At 44.1% G+C, this 21,776-nt stretch overlaps 1 protein-coding gene across 1 annotated transcript in view; it reads right to left on the bottom strand.

The window, feature by feature from the left end:
- HTR4 (5-hydroxytryptamine receptor 4) overlaps nucleotides 3,613-21,776 on the bottom strand; it is a 200,332-nt gene continuing 182,168 nt past the window's right edge. Inside the window, exon 8 of the mRNA XM_018050182.1 lies at nucleotides 3,613-5,385. Within this exon, the coding sequence (XP_017905671.1) occupies nucleotides 5,301-5,385 (85 nt within the window). The 3' untranslated portion in view covers nucleotides 3,613-5,300. The remainder of the gene's footprint in view (nucleotides 5,386-21,776) is intronic.

The following is a 21,776-nucleotide window of genomic DNA, read 5'->3' as shown; positions in this document are numbered from 1 at the left end:
CTGTGACATGAAGCTATACCTTAGCAAAGGTAAGTTGCAGTTATGCACTGCATCATCTTATTTATATATAAAAACAAACCAAAACCATGCATTTGTATATGTACATTTTGACATAAATACACAGAATATGTTCTTAAATTAAATAAGCCAGATAAGGAGGGCAGTAACTTCTTGGGAGGGGAGTGGAACTGAGTTGGTGTCAAGTGGTATTCTGTGGTATCTTTATTATTTGATTATTTTTACTTATTAGATCTTTTTTATTTTATTTTTATTAGATGAGGATGGCATGCATAAATACATTATCTGTATAACCCATCATTTATGTAGTCTTAAACATATAATTTGCATATTTAGAAATAAATGTTAAGAAGAGGAAGAAGCACTCAGCTAGGACAGAGTGACCTGGCATGTTTTCAGCCCCCATTTCTGCCCCATTTATATGCTTATGCTGTGTTCTTGGGCAAATCAATTTCTGTGACAAAGTCTGCTTCCTTTTCTAGAAAATGAATCCCTTTCCCCAAGCTGCTGGGAGAGGCTCAGAGATCCCGCTGTGAAAGTGCAAAGAAGCTGTAAAGGGCCTGCTGATGGGACGAATGGGAACCTGTCTGCGTAGTGTTTCAGGTTCCAACTAGAAATGTGAGGAAGTCAAACTGCCTTCCACTGGGGCCACTCCTGCTGTGGGGCCACCCCTGCTGATGGTCAGGAACAAAAGACTAATCTCTTTGGCTTACACACCTGATCCCCAAGGTCCGTTGCTGGTTATTCAGTGATTCCCGGCTGTTGAATACTGAGAAGACTATGAGACATCAGTAGGGAAAGGCCTTTCCTTCTGATTAATCTTCAATCTGAATCCCTGCAATGTTTAAAGATGGAAATTGAGGCTCAGAAAGTGAAAGGGAGCAGAAGATACAGCGAGTGCGTGGCAGTTTCACTCTGGAGTAGACATGCCCTAGCTCCTCTCCAGGCCCCAGGCCTACAGGGAGGGACACTTTCAGGCAGCATAAGACAGGGGCCAGCCTCGGCTTGCTCACTGCTCTCTCCTCGAACAGGGCTCAACATGGGGATGTCGAGTCAGTCAGTCTCAATAAGGAACTCTCTCGCACGCAGGGCTGTGGGGTTTAGAGTCAGACTGACTGCCAGCATTCCCACTCCAAATCCACAGTTCCCAGGTCTGTTACCGTGGACTAGTCACCAGACCTCTCAGTGGAGGTGTGCTCAACTGGAAAGCAGGGCAAAATCTTATACTTATCTTGTAAGGAATTGATGAGGATTATAGACGATCCATGTAAAGCACTTACCACAGTGCCTAGCAGAAAGGAGCTCATTAGATGTTCCTTCTCTTATTATTGATACATTATATTATTATCATTTTATTATTCCCTAAGACATGTTCTGGGCTGAACTGAAAAAGAAATGGAAAGAAGAAACCCAATCTGAACCTAGTATAACAGTAGTTAAGCAGAAAATATAAGCAGTTTCACTTCCCTTCTATATTGCAAGAATGTAGGAATGCAGCTTGTCATGAAACCACATTAACTCAAAGTTTGGAAGTTCCTCTCGGGTGAGTCCCCTTTCAACCCTTCTTAGCTTAAAGACACCTCATGGGAGGCAGGAGGCCTAACAGCTCTCTGATACTCACTGTTTCCCTTTCAAACTGGGAAGCAGAGAGCAGGCTCTATTAAATCCTAATAACTTTGTTTTGTGTTCATTTATTTCTCTCTATGGCTGCTTTCTATTTATGGCAATACTGATTTTCTGTTTGGGATACTGATAGAATGTTTGTTTCTAAAATAAATCTATGTAAAAACTGAATTGACAAATAAAAATATTAAATAACAGTAGAGGCAGGACACATGTTTGGTAAAAATCCTTGGGTGACACATGTTAGAACACTCAACAATCCTACCAGCTCAGAGATTTTCTCCATTTTGTACATAAGTGAGGCAAGCGCTGGTTAAGGAAGGCCCAAAGTGACACGGTGTCTCAAACTCGAGCCTTCAAATTCATCCCTGATTTGTTTACATTCAAATCAAATATTCGGCCTCAGTTTTCTAGATTGGATGGAGAAGAGATTGCACGTTATGGCTAGAAGAGGTAAGTGTAGTCAGTTTTTTTTTCCCCCGCTCTAGACCAGCTATGGAGAAGGAAATGGCAACCCACTCCAGTGTTCTTGCCTGGAGAATCCCAGGGACGGGGGTGCCTGGTGGGCTGCCATCTCAGGGGTTGCAGAGTCGGACACGACTGAAGCGACTTAGCAGCAGCGGACCAGCTATTAACAGTAAGGATTTTAACCAGAGTAAACCAGAGTCATACAGAAAAAGAGAAAAACAATATTGATCAAAGCAAATATCTCAAAGAGAGATAGAACACCAAAGAGAAAAACGGATAGACAGCAAGGCACCGAGAAGACATTATTTTGTTTCTCACTTGAAGACAATGAAGAAGGAATTTAGTTATAGCCACTCCCCAGCAGCCCACCCCCTTTCCCTCCCTCATCCACCCCCATGCCCACCCCCCAACCCCCAGCTAGACAGCAATTTGCTATAGCACAGAGCAAGTTAGCAGCATGAAGAGGAAACGGTGAGATGAAAGGTGAAGTCTCAGAAAGGATTTTTTTGCAGACACATACTTGAGTGTTAACTGAAGTTAGTGTTTTATCATCTTTGCTTCCTAGCTGCTGATCATGAGCTGGATGGGGAGTGTCAGGGCCTGTACCTGGATAGCCCCGTGGGCTGGAGAGTCACGGTGCAGAGCAGCACAGGTGAGCCCCCTTTATCCCAGGCAGGGGGCAGTCTGACTGTCAAGGCTAATCTGGCAGATGTGGCTGGGGTCATGTGCCCTTCTCCCTGGGAGCATCCCTTCATGATGTTGCAGGCTTTCTGGAAAAGGATGACCTCAGAGAAGACAGCAAAATACCTCTTCCTTTGAAAGCTCCAGTTCTTCTTCTGACTCTTCCACACACATGCCATATTACCTAGATTCCCAGAAGCCAGAGATTTAAGTAATGCCATGCCAGCAGCTGTCCAGATAGAGCAAGTCTGCTTGTTTTGTGAGGCTCCAGTGTGAGCATTTGGTGCATCACCCACATCATCCCAGCCCTCCTCCAAAGAGACAGCCAAAGATGCTTGTGAGACTCTCTCTGCAAAAGCGACCATCTTCCTGACAACGGCAAGGGCTCCTGTTCCTGCAATTGCTGTTCTTTCCCTGACCCAGGGTACATGTGATCTCTACAGACACCATTCATGGCCTGGCCCACATAAGCATATCCAGAGAGTCCAGAAATACGGCCCGCGACATGTTGTAATCTTTGGATCCCTGATGAGTTCAAGTTGCCACTTAATTTGGGAGACTAACACTGAGAAACATTTTGCATAAGCAGATACGCATGCTACGCCCCTAGGGAAAGAAACATTTCACAGGGAAGAAATCCTATGGTATTTGTGTGTGCATGTATCACATTTGTATTATATAGTAGAAATTATTTACTTCGGGAGGCATTGAAGTGCACCAGCTGCCTCAAAGCTAGGATTGTCTTAGTCTTACCCTAAGAAGTCCTTTATCCTTTGAGGAAAACAAAGACCACATTTAGATAGCATGTGGAAAAGTCTGGACTTCCAAATTCACTTATTTCTGCCTTTTCCATGAAAAAGTGAAAATAAAGGAAGTGCAATTCTGAGGAGGCATATTAACCCTCAGCACAGGGAGGTTCCCATCAACAGGGTGACCGTTCAGCCTAGTTTATGTGAGATTGAAAAGTTTCCTAGAATGTGGGGTTTGGGTGCTAAAACCAGGGTGTGGTTCACCCAGGTCTTACGTTGAGTCTGACCATCCTGCCCCAAATTGATGGGTCCTTCCCTTGTGGATGAAATGGCTGATACGGAGGCAACTGTGGCTTCTGGGATCACTTAGGAAGGAAAGTGGGGACAACAGACAAGTAAAAGGGCAAGGAGAACTGGTGAGGTTAGAAACGTCTGGCACTTCTTTATCTTGTAGTTCACGTTCTATATACTCCCAACTACCCACCACGTTGCCCCTTCCCTAGGCTTCCCCATAAGGACCAGCAGTGAACACTCTCAGTAGGGTTTTTATCAGCAACCAAAAGAGAGGCAACTGAAAAACCATAGAGTCTCCAGCTGAGGGGATAATTCACCCCAACATAAAGTCATTTGGTGTTGGCTTTGACATCAGGGAAGCATCTCCTTAGGAGCTGGGAGGAAATGAGATACCTAAACAGATGTATAAAAATGGTAGCCCAGGAACTTCACAGGAAGGAGGCCAATGAAGTTTCCCAAGAAAGTAAGCCCCTAAAAGGGGCTTATAGGAGCAACTGAGTTTCCCTCCCCAAATCTGAATTGTAGGACAATTCTCAGTCAACATTCTCGGTAAAGGTATAAGTCCTTTTCCCACTGTCACGGAAAGGGAGTGAATCAAGATTTATTTTGAATGGCCTCACAGCAAGTCTGCCAATGAGAAAATATCTTTAAACACACACACACATACATACACACATCAGACCAGCTGTAAAGAGGCCTTTTGATAATGGATCCAAACCAAAACTTAAGCACAGTTTCCAAAGTCTATCCCCAAGAGGGAAAAAAAAAAAAAGAAAGAAAAATGTTCATGTCTATGAACCAATAAACACTGATGCTTCACTTAAGAAAATTCAGTGCTTCTGGACAGACATCTTGGCACTGACATCAACCTAATTTCTTTGTGAGAGCCTTGATTAATTCACCCACCAATGCACATCCAGAAGATGGCCAGAATGGAGAGGAAATTAGAGTTGTTGAGTTCAGAGAGAAGACTTTAAAAGGTGGGGTAGGTGGCAGATCTTGGTCTTCCAATATTTAAGAGCTCTCAGTGGAAGAAGGGGGCCAATTGCTTGGTCCCAGATGCAAACTAGAGCAGAGACAAATTTGTGTCCCAACAAAGGAAAGAGCTTCCTTATAACTAATCTTCTCCACAATAGAAGAAGCTGTGTTGGGAGGGAGTGAGCTCCTGTCCCTGGAGGTTTACAAGCAGAGACTGACCAGCCTCCAGAACGCAATGGAGGACACCGCTTCTGTGTTGGCTGGGAGCCTGCATCTGATGGCACCTGAAGCCTCTTCTCAGCTCTGAGGTCCTCCACACTCTGCCCTTAGATCCCGTCCAACCCAGTCACCCACGTGCCTTCCCTGGGCCCTCGGCCCCATGGCCCCATGCCTCACAGGTGGTGATGAGGGTCAGGAGAGATGCCAGGGTGTTCTGTTCATGCAGACATGAATGGGAATGAATGGCTTAGTTGTGAGCCATGTCCTCAATCAGAAGCATGATTCCAGGGATTCTGGGTCATTGTGTATGGGCAGTTTCTCGAGTTCCTGGTGTCCACTGTGCAGAACTGTGTACCTAAGGAGGAAGAAAAGAAAGCTTGAGAATCTGACAGGCATTCTTCAAGTGTACCAAAGAGAGCACTCCCATCATTCTTGACGTCCTTTCCCTGCACACTTCTGAGAGCTTGGCGAGGTGGGGTTGGGCAAGGGCTGGCGCTTCAGCAAGAGGGAAGAGCATCTGAACTGCTCCTTTTAGCTGAAGTCCCAGAGGAAAGGACAGGTCCAGGGTTATATAGAGTGAGGGGTAGAACTGGCATTGGTACTCAGATTTATTTCCCTGCAATAAAACCTGGAGTTCTTGTGTTACTCATTAAAATGGACCCTATATACCAGTTCAAGCAGTGTCTAATATCTCAGCAGGGATGGTTCTAGGTTCAGCAATACCCAAGTTCTGAACTGAGATTCATAAACCACTCAGAGCCTGAAAGACAATGTAGCTGTACTTATTAGTTGGATTTCTTCTGGTGACATTCGGGACAGTAACTCAATTAGATGGATCCAACAGCATGTTGACTCTAAGCATCAGAGTGAACTTTACTATGTGACAAGTGTTTATTGTTTTTCTGCAGTATCACACACTTGCACTCAATATGTTAATTGCATTTAAATCAGTCTCAATCATAAGTGGGTCTTGTCATCAGTAATCCAGTTTACAGCATCTGGCAGTGATTCTTTTGACATTTCTACAGTTTAGAAGGGCTGTTACCTCTCATTCTCACAGCAAGTGTCAAGTCCATTCAGTAAAATAAACACACACAAGTTACTTGGCATCATATGTTGACAACCAACTTGTCGGTAGTTTCTCAAGAATTATACTGATGCTTTCCTTTGAATTATATTAATTTATTGTTGACTTGTGTTGACTGGTTGGTAGATAGCAGATACTGTACTAAACTCTCTCCACTCTCTATAATCTGCACAACAACCCTATTAAATAAGATTATGTCTATTTTTCATTTAAGCCAAATTACACATAGCCTCAGTGACTTGCCCAAAGGAGTACAGGTAATATGTGAAGATACAACCTATCAAACCTGGTCTATTTGATGCCAACACCCATGTGCTTAACTGGTTCACACACAAGTCATGGACCAGCTATAAATTTAGAACAGTGAGTCTCAACAGAAACAATTTGGAAGCATTTTTGCTTGTCATGGCAGGGGTGATGCTAATGGTATCTAGTGGGTAGAGGTCAAAAATCCTGCTAAATATTGTTCAGTACACAGCAGACTCCCACAACAAAGAATTAACTGGCCCAAAATGTGCATGGTGCCCTGATCTAGAATAAAATGTCCTCCTAGCTGGACAGAAGCAGGTGTTAGCTGAGGAACACAAGAGGGCATGAGTCTGCTCGGTGACAGAACTGTCACTGCAGATGGTGCTAACGGAGAGCTGAGCAGCAGAGCTCTGACCTGAAGAGCCACGAGCGCCTGCTAGGTGAGTGCTGAGGAGAAAAGCGAAGTGGAAAGAGTTAAAGAAAGGGTTGGATTACACAGTCTTCATGAGGGTGGCCAGGACAGGTCCCAGTGAGATATGTGAGTAAAGGCTTTAGGGTGGTCAACATTCCAGCCATAGAGTCATAATCTCTCCGCCTCAACACCACTCTTCTAAGCTTGGCTTTGTGGTTCTGCAAATCAAATGCTGGCTTGTGAGCCGGCTCCTCTCATGCTCCTCCAGCAGAGGACTGGAAGCCTGGATGGAAGAGAAGAGCCTTGCTCCTCCTGCGAGCTCCCTACCTACTCCTGCTTCTCTTGAGCATCACCCCACCCATGCTTCCTCAGCACCAGCGCTGCCTTGCAGTAGCAGCAGAAAGTCTTGTTTACAGTCTTTCCAACTCTCACATAACCAGCTGCAAAACAGCCCCTCAGAGATAGTGCCTCCTTTTCCTCAGAGGTCCAAGTTTCTGCTCTGTGCAATCTCTCTAAGTTCCTAGGTTTTTTTTGTTGTTGTTGGGGTGGGGAGGTTACTCCTTTTGTTCTCTCAGCCCTAGAGGGAGCAGTTGCTTCTTAGAGTCGCTACCTATTAAAATATTGCTTAAATAGCTGGTGTGGTTTCTGTCTTCTGACTAAATTCTATGAAATATAATGAAGAATGGAGACAGGCGCATATCAGGGAGAAAAGCATTCCAGGTAGAGAGAACAACATGTGCAAAGGTCCTGAGGTTAGATTCTGTCTGGAAGGTCTGAAGAAAAGCAAGGATGCTGGGCGCCGAGGCAGAAAGAGTGAGGGGGAGAGTGGACGGAGTTGAGAGCTGAGGCCAGTGAGGTAGCTGGGGCCAGAGTGGAGGCGGAAGAGCCATGGCTTGCAGGTCCCTGTAAAGCTTTGACTTTCACTGCCTGTGAGAGGTGTGAGCAGCGCATCTGAATGACTTCTTAGCTGGCTCTCTCTGGTTGCTTTATGGAGAGTAGATGGAATGGAGTTGACATGAGCGCAGGAATTCAGGAGGTTACGGCAATAATCTGAGTGAGCGAGTAGTTTGGTAATATACTTAATTCTACCAGAAGATCTAGCCTTTACAACTGTTCTCAGACTCTGTCGCGTGTGCTGGGGTTTCCCTGGCCTTGTCTCACCAACTAGAGGCTGCGTCATGCAGCATAGTGGTAAAAACTGTGACTTGAGTTAGCAGACCTTTTCCCCAAACCAGGCTCTACACTTACCAGCTTTGTGATATTTAGCAAGTTATTCAATGTCAGTATGCCTCATTTTCCTCCAGTGTGACAGAGTGACAGAGACACGTCACAGTCCTGGTGTACGGGCCAAATTACATCATGCATGAAAAACAGGAGCACAGTCTGACACAAAACAGAATCTCAAAATATTGAAGCTAAATTATTCTATTTACTTCTTTCCCTCAATACCTCATTTAGATGTGAGTATATAATAATGACAATAATTATATATGCACAGCATATATAATTCTAGGCTTAAAAATATTTTCCTCCTTTATTTCCTTTACAGGCAAAACTTAAAAGAACTCAAGATATTGAAGGCACCCAGATCTTGTTCTTTCTCCCTTATCAGAAACACAAGCTCTCATTTGGCAAGCACGGGCACCAAAGCAGCACGAATTGATTTTCCCACCCATGACTTCATAAGTAGCTTTCCAGGCCAGGCAAGGTAGGCAATAAGACCAACATTATATGGAGAACAAAGTGAAACTTGGTGCATCCGAGTGAGTAATGAGCATTGTGGTAAGTGAGTGGCAGAGCCTGACCAGGACCACAGTCAGATGCCCACCTGTTTGCTCAAATTCACATCCATTGAGTTGGGGATGCTATCTAACCATCTCATCCTTTGTTGTCCCCTTCTCCTCCTGCCTTCAATCTTTCCCAGCATCAGGGTCTTTTTCAATGAGTTCGCTCTTCGTATCAGGTGGCCAAAGTATTGGAGCTTCAGCATCAGTCCTTCCAATGAATATTCAGGGTTGATTTCCTTTAGGACTGACAGGTTTGATCTCCCTGCTGTCCAAGGGACCCTCAAGAATCTTCTCCAGCATTGCAGTTTGAAAGCATCAATTCTTTGGCACTCAGCCTTCATTATTGTCTAACTCTCACATGTATACCTGACAACTGGAAAAATCATAGCTTTGACTATTCAGACCTTTGCTGGCAAAGTGATGTCTCTGCTTTATAAAACACTGTCTAGGTTTGTCATAGCTTTCCTTCCAAGGAGCAAATGTCTCTTAATTTTGTGGCTGCAGTCATCATCCACAGTGGCTTTAGAACCCAAGTAGAAACTATACTAGGACATATTTTACAGATGAGAAAACTAAGACTCAGAGAAGTCAAGCAATTTATTTAAGGCCACAGTGTCCACGACACCCACACTCTTAACCTCAAAACACATTCCCAATCCTTTGCCCTTTTCATGGCCAATAAGCCATGCTCACTGGCAATCAATCAAGTCCACATGAAGAGGGTGCCCTGGAAGAGGCATCTTTTCATATTTATATAAAAACATATGCTGCCATGGAATCAGGAACATCTCCACAGCAGCCTTCAACATGTCTCTCCTGAGTATGTTTCTCGTGTGCTAACGAGTGAGTTGTTTAGGAATAACAAGTGGAGGCTCCAGAGTTCCGTGGAAAGGCAAAAGCTCCTATTATACATGGGCATGTTTCCTGTTACATTTGGATGGTCCTGTCACCATCGTGGGTGATACACCCAGAAAGGAGAGGCCAGTCTGGGATTTCCTCAGTAGGACTCCAGCAGAGGGCGGTGTGTCTTTCATGGTTGTCTGACGTGCAAAGGTTTCTCCAAATCTCATGAGACCTATTTTTAATTTGGTATTTTCACTTTGATAGTAAATAAGTAACCTGAGCAGATTTGGGATGATATGGTACACTATCTTATGAACTCATACTGCCTTGCGAGCTTAGGCCCGCCTGACGTGGTGACAGTGACTGGCTTTGGGCAGCGTTTTCCTAACGAGGGTGCACGAAAGCACACAATACTGCAAAACAGCATTCAGACCCTGACTCTGCCGTTTACTAGATGTGTTGCCTAATCAAGCAGCTTAGTTCTACCTACCTCACAGCTTTGTTGTGATCAAATCAACAACTGTAAAGACCTTCACAAAAGGCTGGACATGCAGTGGGTGCAGAAATCTTCACTGGTAAGGAAACCAAGGCACAAAAAATATGACACTCCCAGGGTCAGAGAAGTAGTTATGTATGAGGCAGTTAGGAATATAGGCTTTTGAGTAAGAATGCCTAAGTTTAACCCTACCTCTACCACTGACTAGCTCTGTTGATTTACTCAAAATGTTCTGAGTCACTGTAGGTATTCAGTGAAATAACACAGAGAAAATGCTTATTAGAACAGTGCCAGTCAGCTAGTAAGCACTCTGTAAGTGTTTATGAGAACTGTTGCTATTTGATGATAGAAGTAATTCCTGAACCCAGTACTTGATGACTGATTTGCAGAAATCCATTCTTTAATAATTAATCAAATATTCGCTCACGTAGTCACTGATCATAGGGCTGAAGGAAATCCTCAAGATGGACTTACAGGTAAAGAAACAGCCCCAGAGAGAGGTTGTTCTGAGAGACAAGAGTCTCTAGCTCTTGGGTATAAAATTTGTTTGAAGTAAGAGCTGCAGTCTTGCAGCTGAATTGTGGAGACCAGACCCCAGATGTGTGAGTGTACCTGGACAGCTCTGAGTCCAGATGAAAAAGCCCAACTGCTGTCTCCCAAGCAACAGGAAGGCAGGAGGCAGCTCCCTTCAAGCTGGATTGCTTTCTCTCTCTGCATTAATTTACTCAAACATGACTGAAGCCACATTAGGTTTGGTAATTACCTGAGTCTACAATTCATTCACTGAGCAATTAGCATCGCACTTAGAGCAGCCTGGATGCAGTAATTAGTCGCATGATAATAGCCCCCTCTGCCTGCCCAACCTAGTATTATAAGGAAATGATTAGACTTCATTACACATGCGGCCCTCCCCCTCTTGGCAGTGCTCACATGGGGGCACTTGCGAGAAGATGATTTAATTAAAAATGCAAGGTGCATGAGTTTAAAGAGATTCAACCCTAAGGCAAAGGTTCATGCAAGCCGGAGCACCATCACCTGGAAACAAAGATCTCATATTGGGTGCTTTTTGATGTTCAGGGGAATATGAGATTTTCAAATTCTTAGGTATTTATTCATTCAGCCACTTATTTAAAAACATATTATGAGTGCTTACCACTGTGTCATGCCCTGAAGGTAACAGGGCAGTGAGGAAAAGCTACAGTCCCTGTCCGCGAGGAGCTTGTAGGGCGAGTGTGGGAGACCCACAGCGAGATGGAAAATGGCCAGCCTGAGAAGAGTTAGGGATGAGTGGTGCTTGGCGGTGCTGTGAGAACATGTCATAGGAGATGTGGCCGAGGTGAGTGTGTCAGGGTAGCATGACTGAGGAAGTGAGGGAGATGAGAGCTGAAAGATGGGTAAGGGTTAAACAGGAAGGAAGATGTTGGCTAAGGTCCAGCAAGATTAGAGGACCACAGTCCTGAGGGCAGGTGTGACCGCAGAACAGGGTGCTCAGCAGTCTAGCAGGAGGGTGAAGGCCCCAAGGCTCACCTTGCTAAAGGCCATTTTGCTCATCCTCAGAGCAGTGGGAAGCTGGCCAAGGGAACAAGAGTGGGGCTCATGAGGACTTTATGATTTGGAAGACTATTCTAGCTGTGATGTGTAGAGTGGGCAGAGGCGGGGTTGCAGAGGGGGCCAGAGGCAAATCAGGAGTTATCTTAGCTTCCCATTGATTCTATAATAAATTACTACAAACTTACTGGCTCAAAAGAATGCAAATTTATTATCTTCCAGCTCTGGGGGTCTGAAGTTCAAAACGGGTGTCAGAACCTTGTAAAGTCAAGGTTCTGGGTAGAGCTGCACTCTTTCTGGAGATCCCAGGAGGGCACGCCATTCCTCACCTTTCCCAGCATCTAGAGGCTGCCCTCATTCCCTGGTCCATGGCCTCACTGCTCTGAACTCTGCTTCCACCATCACATCTCTTCCTCCGACCCTGATCCTTATAAGGATGCTTGTGATTACAGTGGGCCCATCCAGATAATCCAGGAAAATCCCCTCCCTGTCTCACTACCATAGCTTAATCACATCTACAAAGTCCCTTAGCCATCTAACGTAATAGATTCATCGGTTTTGAGGATTAGGATGTGAACCTCTTTGGACAATATTTTGCCTGTCACAGGTGATTTTCTTTCTTTTCTTTTTTGTAAGGTGGTATATACTGAAGCAACATTGCACACGTGCATGTGCTGATTTTAGGGGCTTCCCAGGTGATAAAGAATCCACCTGCCAATGCAGGACACACAGGTTTTATCCCAGGGTCAGGAAGATCCCCTAGAGTAGAAAATGGCAACTCACTCCAGTTTTTTTTGCCTGGAAAATTCCATGGACAGAGGTGCCTGGCATGTGGGCCACAGAGTCTGACATGACTGAGCAACTGAGCACAGCAACATGCTGACTTTAGTTTAACATCGTTGTTATGCTTGTGTTGGGGGAGTAGGCAGTGTGGACTGGCACTCTTTATTTTTATTCTATTTCTTAATTTTTATTGTGGTATAGTTCATTTAAAATATTGTGGTAGTTTCAGGTGTACAGCAAAGTGAGTCAATTATACATATATATCACTTCATATATAGACACTTTAAGGTGTCTAGAGATGTCAGACATCTGGTCCCATCACTTCATGGCAAATAGATGGGGAAACAATGGAAATAGTGAGAAACTTTATTCTGGGGGGGCCTCCAAAATCACTGCCATGAAATTAAAAGATGCTTGCTTCTTGGAAGGAAAGTTATGACTGACCTAGACAGCATATTAAAAAGCAGAGGCATTACTTTTCCAACAAAGGTCTGTCGAGTCAAAGTTATAGTTTTTCTAGTAGTCATGTATGGATGTGAGAGCTGGACTATAAAAAAAGCTAAGCGCCTATAAAGAATTGATGCTTTTGAACTGTGGTGTTGGAGAAGAGTTTTAAGAGTCCCTTGGACTGAAAGGAGATCCAACCAGTCAATCCTAAAGGAAATCAGTCCTGACTATTCATTGGAAGGACTGATGCTGAAGCTGAAACTCCAATACTTTAGCCACCTGATGGGAAGAACTGACTCATCTGAAAAGACCCTGATGTGGGGAAAGACTAAAGGCAGGAGGAGAAGGGGACAACAGAGGATGAGATGGTTGGAAGAGATATCAGTGACTTGGAGATTTGGGATGGTAACAGTGGAGGTGTTGGGAAGTAGTCAGATTCAGGTTCTACCTTGAAGGTAGGGCTCATAGGACCTGGTGGTGCACTGGACATGGGGATGATGAGGGCTTTCAAGGTTTGGCATGGGCTAGGTGAAGTGTGGAGGCAGGAAAGAGCTTATAGTGGCATCCTTAGTTTGCGGAATGGTGATTGTTCTAACAGCATCCTACATGGTAGGGATGAGATTGCTGGGAGATGAGGCTTAGAGGAAGTTGAGGCTCCATGACTGAGGGTAAGGAAGTTGGGCTGAATCTTGGAGTAAAGGAGAATGAAATGAATACAGGTTGCACTGCGGGAAATAACTGGGACAATGGGGACACTGAGACCAGTGTGGAGGTTCGTTCCTCAGGAAGAGACAAGACAGGTCATAAGAACAAGTAGGAGCAGTAAGTGGGAAGAGAGAGAAGGACCTTGTAGAGAACAGTGAGCAGGACACCCTCACTGGTCCCACCGATTAAGAGTGTCTGGTCTGAATTTAGCCTGCAAACCTAATGGGATGCCAATGTCATTAATGCTGGAGCTCTCAATCACCTATGCTGAGACTTTTCTGCTCCAGGAGAAACACCTCCAAGTCCTTCAGGATTCCTCATAGACCAGGGTTCCTATTCTTTGGCTCCCTGGTTGTTCCCCTCTGCACTAGCTTATTTCTGTAATTAGAAAACAGATATTCTTGCTAAGGGACCCTGGCCTCAGGTCTTCTCTTTGATTATCAGTGGAGCCCAGATTAAAATCCACACCTATAATTCAGCTGTTTGTTTTTACACAGGAATTTATTACTACTGCAAAACAGGAAATGTTTCCTTTAACTGTGTTCCTCTCTTGGTCTCCCCACCCCATGCTCACAAGCTCATGGTTTCTTACACGTGCTTCTTTACCACAGCATACAGCCGTGGCCGTGGTCTCCAGCCATTTCTTCCATAATCTAAGGACCAGTCCCCACCCCTGCAGGAGGCTCTACCTCCTGGCCGTGTGTTAGTCAGGAGGCTCTACCTCTTGCTCATGCGTTAGTCACTTAGTCGTGACCCCACGGACTGTAGCTCACCAAGCTCCTCTGTCCATGAGATTCTTCAGGCAAGAATACTGGATTGAACTGCCATTTCCTTTTCAGGGGACCTGACCCAGGGATCGAACCTGGGTCTCCTGCATTGCAGGCAGATTCTTTACCATCTGAGCTATAGGGAAGTCCACCTCCAGGTCATAGCAGAATCCAAAGTTAACTCTGCTTCTATCTCCAGGAAATATGTGACTGGGGAATGCGGAGACATTATCATGGTCTTAGTGCTTGAACTGAGAATGGGAAGGGCTGCCTAGGGGAGCCACATTTTACTCATGTGTTCATAGAAGCAAAGAAAGGTGATCTAGAAAGAGAAAAGAATAAAGCTGATATTCAGTGAAAAATAGAAATAGATTATGGTCTCAGAGAGATAGAAAGAGGAACTTAATCCCTAAAAGCACCCATGTTCCTTATTTGTCACCAGGAAGGCCAGTGAGTTTGCTATTCTGGGGATCCATGAGATATCTCTTTTCAATAAATCTCCCTGTGTTTTTCTTCAGGAAGGATAAATGGGTTTATAGTCCGTAGTAAACACTGTGAGCTATTTAAAGCAAAGTCTCACACATTCTTTTTTCTTTCTAACAGAGCCTATCTCTGAGTATAGGCAAAAATACCAGGTGCATTACAGCTAAGGGCTTGGCCTGTGATCTTCTGATTAACAAGACTTGAAGGCCTGCTAGGGGGATGGAAAATGTTTTCCTCCTGAATAAAAGACAAGTACAATAAGAGTCTACCTTCTCTTCCAGCACTTGGTTATGATTGTGTGAGGAAGATGCAATGTTTGGAACTGTTGCAGCTAGTTTGTGACCACAAAAGTATCATTTAGAATGAAAACTAACAGGCTGAAAAGAGCAGAGGAAAAGCATCTGGGTCCTTCACAGAGCTGTTGAATCACTGGAACAACCAATCCTAAAACTACCAAACTCTACCAAACCAAGCTTTTTATCTTGTAAATGGATAAATAATCTTATTTTTGGAGTTAATTTTAGTTAGGAATTCTAGCAATTACAGGCCAAAGTATTCTGAATGACACAATGCCCACAATCCCTGTATTTCATGTCTACAATGATTTCCATATTCTACCGCATCCAAATTCTACCCACTCGTTAAGATCCATTCAGTGCCACCTACTTCCAGAAGCCTTCTACACCACCCATGAGCATTTACTATCTGTAGGAACACAAATTATCTGCTAATGTGAAGTGTCTGATTGGACATATGTCTGGCCTCCTGACACTCCTGGAAGGCAGAGCCGGCATCTTATTAAAAGAAGAATCAATCTTTTAGCCCTCTGTACCAGATCCTGCACTGAGTACTTTAAAATATTATTGCATTTAATACTAACAATGAGTCTATGATGTTAGCACTGTTATTTTATATATTTCCATTTCACAGATGAGAACACTGAAACTCAGAGAGGTTAAGATTTGCCAGAGGTTACTCAACTAGCAATGGCAAAGCCAGGATTCAAACCCAGGCATGCTAGAATCCCAAGCCCTTTTTGCTATTAGTACTTGCAGCCTTATTCTTTTTAATGCTTGCTACATAGCTCACAATATATAGTGCAGAATATCATAGAATATATAGAAATATTTACTGACTGGATTACAGAATGAGACAATCCTCCTCCACATTGCTGGAATTTATACTGATTACAAAGTATGTTGGCAACTGTTCTCCCACTGATCTTCACAGTAGCCCTGTGTGTTCACCACTCAGATTATCTCTGCAATAGTGATGGCACTTTCCATTCTCTCATGTACTATGCCATGTCTTCTGGAGGGTGGGGTGGGGAGATGTAATCCCCTCCACACATTCCTCTTTTGGAAAAAAACAGGCTGAGGGTATTTCTGGCTGTGGGTATTTCATGTCAGGAGGCCAGACATATGTCCAATCAGATACCTCACATTAGCAGAAAATTTGTGTTCTTACAGATTGTAAATGCTCATGGGTGGTGCAGAAGGCTCTGGAAGAAGGTGGCATTGAATGGATCTTAAAGGGTGAGTAAGATTTGTATGTGGTAGAATGTGGGAAGTCACTGTAGACATTGGATACAGGGATTGTGGGCACTGTGTCATTCAATCCTTCCATGAGGAGGATACTGAGAAACACAAAACTCACATCATGGGTTGGGTCACTTCCATGGACACCCCCTGGCAAAGAAGCTAGGAGTCTGAAGATTGAAAAAGGAATACCTCTCAGCTGGTACAGGATGGAAACATATTATAAACCGAATGTTTTTATTTTTTCAAAAATTCCTATGTTAAAGGCCTAAACCCAAATATGATGGTATTTGGAGGTGGAACCTCTGGGAGGTAGTTAGGTTTAGAAGAGCTCTTGAGGGTAGGGCATCCATGATGGGATTAGTACCCTTATAAGAAGAGGAAGAAAGAACTGAGCCCTCTCTCTCCATCCCCCACCTCCACACCCTCCGTCTCAGAGACACTCTCTGCCATAGGAGCAGAGTGACAAGACATCTGTCTTTAAGATAGGGAGAGGATTCTCACCGGGAACCAAATTTGCCTCCACCTGAATCTTGGACTCCCCAGCTTCCAAAATTGTGAGAAATAAATTCTGATATTTAAGTTACCTGGTCTATGATATTTTGTTATGGCAGACTGAGCAGGCTGATACAGGAGGTCTCAAGGAGTCAAAGAAAGAATGTGGACGGAGAGGAAAAAAAAACAACAGTATATGTTGTGGAGACAGGACTTTTCACTGCTAGCCATTAATTCAGGAAAACCTAAGGCATCAAGAGAAAATGAACCATCAGGGGGACATCTGTATGTCTGTGTTCCTGTGAATCTTTTGCTAGCAATACTTCATTTATCCAAAGGTCAGTATCCAGTGACCTTAATTATCCAGAAACCTTTGGTTTGCTTGTTTTTTTCCAAGGTCTCTGAGTAATCAGAGTAGTTGTCCCAAAGGTGTGGACTTTCCTTGCAGTCTTCCTCATCTTTCCCTCAGAGAATATGTAAACTTAGTTTGCATACAACTCTAGACAGCTCCGCCCTTCTACACACAGCAGAGCAGAGACCGGAAACTAGGATGGCAAGGGAAACGTGTGATGCTACTGCAGATAAACTGATCACAGGAAACAAGGATGGGCGACATGTGCAGAGAGAGCAGAAACACAAGAATGTCTACAACGATCAGCACAGCAGAACCCGCTGGGACCATACAGGGCAGAAGAAAACACTTCAAACGCTCCTCAAGGCCTTGACAGTGGCGTAAAATAACTTAACAATGGAAATTCACAGTAATTACTTTGAACAATGTTACTCAAAATCTGATTTGATGCTAGGGGAATCCAAATAAAGTCTGTGTTTCACTTAATAGTATTGGATGAATGCTCATTTTCTAGCTTTTGATGAATGTCCCAAGGTTATAGAAACTGTTAGCATGAGGGGAAGCTGCGTGCAAGGCATCCATGCACACCATGTACTATCACTGTACTATCCGTTGTAAGTAACTTATTTATATGACTGTGTTGGGTCTTAATTGTGCCGCGCGGGATCTTGGTTGCGTCATGCAGGATCTTTCACTGTGGCACACAAACTCTCTAGATGTGCCTCATGACCTTAGTTGCTCTGCAGCATGTGGGACCTTAGTTCTGTGACCAGGGATCAAACCCGCATCTCCTACACTCCAGCATTCCTGCCTGAAAAATCCCATGGACAGAGGAGCCTGGCAGGCTACAGTTCATGGGGTTGCAAAGAGTTGGACATGACTGAGCAAGCATGCAGTTTCTTAACCACTGGACCACCAGGGATGACCCTCCACTATTCTTCTACAGATACAAAAGTATTTCAAAACAAAAGGATTTTTTAAAAACTGAAAGAAAAATAAATTTAGTCACAATTATTTGTTTGAGAAAGATGGAGTTCACCACTTACAGCCAAGCGGACACAGGATGAACTGGGGCCTGGGAAAAGCCTCCGAGGACCACGGTTAACACTGGTGGAATTCAGCTCGGTCAAGTGCTCATCTCCTAGAGGGCTTGAGAAGACTGTGCTCCCCGAATAGGGAAGAAGCCCAAAACAATATTTCAAATTAAGTGATAGAAAATAAAATAAAGCTCTCAAGCCATATGAATCTTTGGCCTTCAGGTCAACAGCAATCAAGGTCCAGAAGGACCTCTGCACAGGCTTCAGCCAACAACTGTGACGTCTCCATGATATGCGATGTGTCCACTGGACTCAACGTGGCCCGGTGAGGGCAGGAGAATAAGAGAAACCAAGGACCTTTTGTGGGAAGAAGTGAATGGACAGACGCAGGTATACTCACAACACAGACAGTGACAGACTTACAGAGTACGTTCAGAGCTATACAGGAACCGGTCTATTGCAGAAGAGCAGGAAAAAGCTGGAGACAGAGGAGCAGCCACTTTTAGTTGAAACAGAAAACAGCCACAGAAGTTGGGGGGAAGAAAAAAAATGCAGAGGTTAGTGTACAGGTGATCTTAGCCCAACTGAACATTCTACTAGAATCAAAGTGCCTTTAGGGGAGGGTAAGGAAGGGAGCATAATTATTGCACAACACGGTTATACCACGCTATACCTCTGAAAAGCATTTTAATAGCTAGAATTTCATTTGAGTCACAGAAATGCTTGGAAGGTTTACACTGTAGGTTGCTATCTTAATTAACCAAGTCAGAAAACAGGCGCCGGGAGGAAAGTTACCAGTCCGAACGCATCTGGGAGTTAGCATCTGAGGCAGAACCCAGTACCCTAAATTACCTGTTATGGTATTATGGTGCTGCTATCTACAGAAAGCCACCCTCTTTCCTTCCCCTTCCTCTTCTTCATCACTAGCCAGGCCTCGTCTTGTATTCCATACATGAATCATCCCATGTAATATTCCCATATACAACATCCCCATATATGATGTTGCACATAATATTCAAGCCAACCTTGTGAAGTAGACACTATTAACTCTCATTTCCTAATGTGGAAGCTGAGGCTTGGAAGCAGGATTGAATGTGACCAAAATAATCTGGTTAGTAAGAGGGATGGGGGATTCAGTTCTATGATCTTTGAAAACAGTTCAAGAAGAAAGGCTTAACCAAGAGAAGACTGAGAAAACACTGGAAGTTGTGTTGATTGTTGCGTAATGTTGAGTAAAGTTAAAATGGTTTTGTGGGGGGGAAAAAAGAGGGAAAACCCTGATCTGACCTCAAGGCCCTCTGACAGAACCACACACATTTAAAGTGAGCATCTTGATCACAGAGCCTCCCTTCTAAAGGCTAGAGCAACCTATTCCCCATCCCCATCTGGCTAGCCCTCAGTAGATTCTGGATCAGGCAAGGAATGAAGCTCATCTTGAGCTCTGGGTCCCATTCCAAGAAAGAAAAGCCATGCATGGCTTTCTTATATTTCCCAGAGCTACTCTAATCCCCGCATTAGGAAACCCCATCCAAATACTCCTTCATACCTTCAGGGCCCCAGGTTCTAAAAGGCTCTCCTAGCTTTGCCCACCTCTTCCCTCAACAAGACATCAAATTTCACTTTTTCATGAGGCAAGAGTCCAGGTAGAAAGCCAGGATCCTGGAGTCAGAATTGTTAAGGGCAAGCTGATTAAAACAATTCTTTCCCTTCTCCAGGGGATCTTCCCAACCCAGGTATCAAACCCAGGTCTCCCGCATTGCAGGCAAATTCTTTACCAGCTGAGCCACAAGGGGAGCCCAAGAATATTGGAGTGGGTAGCCTAATCCTTCTCCAGCGGATCTTCCTGACCCAGGATTCGTACCAGGGTCTCCTCCATCTCCTACTTCCCTGGTAGCTCAGACGGTAAAGTGTCTGTCTACAATGCGGGAGACCCAGGTTCGATCCCTGGGTTGGGAAGATCCGCTGGAGAAGGAAATGGCAATCCACTCCAGGACTATTGCCTGGAAAATCCCATGGACAGAGGAGCCTGGTAGTCTACAGCCCATGGGGTCACAAAGAATCAGACACGACTGAACAACTTCACTTCACTTCACTCCTGCATTGCAGGCGGATTCTTTACCAACTGAGCTATCAGGGAAGCCCAGAATAATTCATCATAAGGATGAAAAAGCACAGACCATACCCTCTTTGCCTTTCTTCCCTCTTCTTTAGCTAACTTCCTATGGTATGTCCGTGCTGAGGAATCTTTGAGAATGTAGTTGGGTAGGGCCACTTCCTCCTTTCAGCCATCTCTGGCCATCTCAACATGATATTCCCTTTCCCTCTTTTAAACAAACATAGCCCTTTCTGCCTCTATAATTTACTTGACAATATAAACTTCCTTTGTGATAGACCTTACTGTGTCTTGTTAAATACGATTGTACATACACTTGATAGCATGTTTCCAGATAAATTACAAGCCTCTTGTGGGAAGGAACTATGACTTATTCATCTAATGGTTTTTACTTTACTGACCATTAGCCAAACAATGGTGGTTGAGAGTCAAATCTTCAGAATTCTAATCACAACTTCATTACTTAGAAGCCTCACAACCTCAGACCTCCCTATACCAGTTTCCTCATCTGCCATAGAGATGAAAAGAGTATCTCCCTCAGCTAGCTATGGTGAGACATGATCATATTGCTCATCGTGCCTGGCATGGTGCTCATGAACTATTAGCCAGTACTGTGCTGCTGCTGCTAAGTCGCTTCAGTCGTGTCCAACTCTCTGCAACCCCAGAGATGGCAGCCCACCAGGCTCCTCTGTCCCTGGGATTCTCCTCTGTTCCTGGGATTCTCCTCTGTCCCTGGGATTCTCCTCTGTCCCTGGGATTCTCCTCTGTCCCTTGGATTCTCCAAGCAAGAATACTGGAGTGGGTTGCCATTTCCTTCTCCAATGCATGAAAGTGAAAAGTGAAAGTGAAGTCACTCAGTTGTGTCCGACTCTACGTGACCCCATGGACTGCAGCCTACAAGGCTCCTCCATCCATGGAATTTTCCAGGCAAGGATACTGGAGTGGGGTGCCATTTCCTTCTCGAGTATTGTGCTAGTCAAACATTAACTACAAGATTTCACAGTGACATGGACCCACATCTTTTTTCTTCCTTCAATTGGTTCTCTCTAGCCCTTCATTAGCCTGATGACATGCTTTTAATATCCTTCACAATCAAGGCTCTCCTAAGGGTTACCATAACAAGTACTACGTTTATTCTATGAAAAGTTTCAATTTCAATAACTCATATATGGTAAGAAAATTTAAGAAAGAAACTCAGAAGCTTTCAGTGAGCTATAAACCATCAGCTGAAGATTTAAATATCTGAGTGTCTGTTTGTATGATATGTTTTCCTGGAAATCAGACAATTAGTTCTTGGCTACTCAAACAGTAGGAGCCAGGATGTTTCCGAGTGCAAGAGGAACTGAGACACTCCATGGCTCTGAGCTTCCACAGTTCAGTAGTTTCCAGTATTTGTGTGGGGTTGAGATTACACATAGGATAATACAAACTACTATAAATAACTAATACTATGAATATATGTTAGACCTTAATAATTACTTAATTAAAAATTTCATTACTCTTACATTACTCTTACTCCTTACATCCTTTTAAATGTGAGTAACAATATTGTTTTTCTTGGCTATAACCCTTAATGAGTTTAATGAGCAAATTTTGGGAGTGCA

This window comes from Capra hircus, chromosome 7 (assembly GCF_001704415.2).
Source record: "Capra hircus breed San Clemente chromosome 7, ASM170441v1, whole genome shotgun sequence".
Taxonomy (NCBI): Eukaryota; Metazoa; Chordata; class Mammalia; order Artiodactyla; family Bovidae; genus Capra; species Capra hircus.
This window is presented reverse-complemented; position numbering and strand designations above follow the sequence as displayed.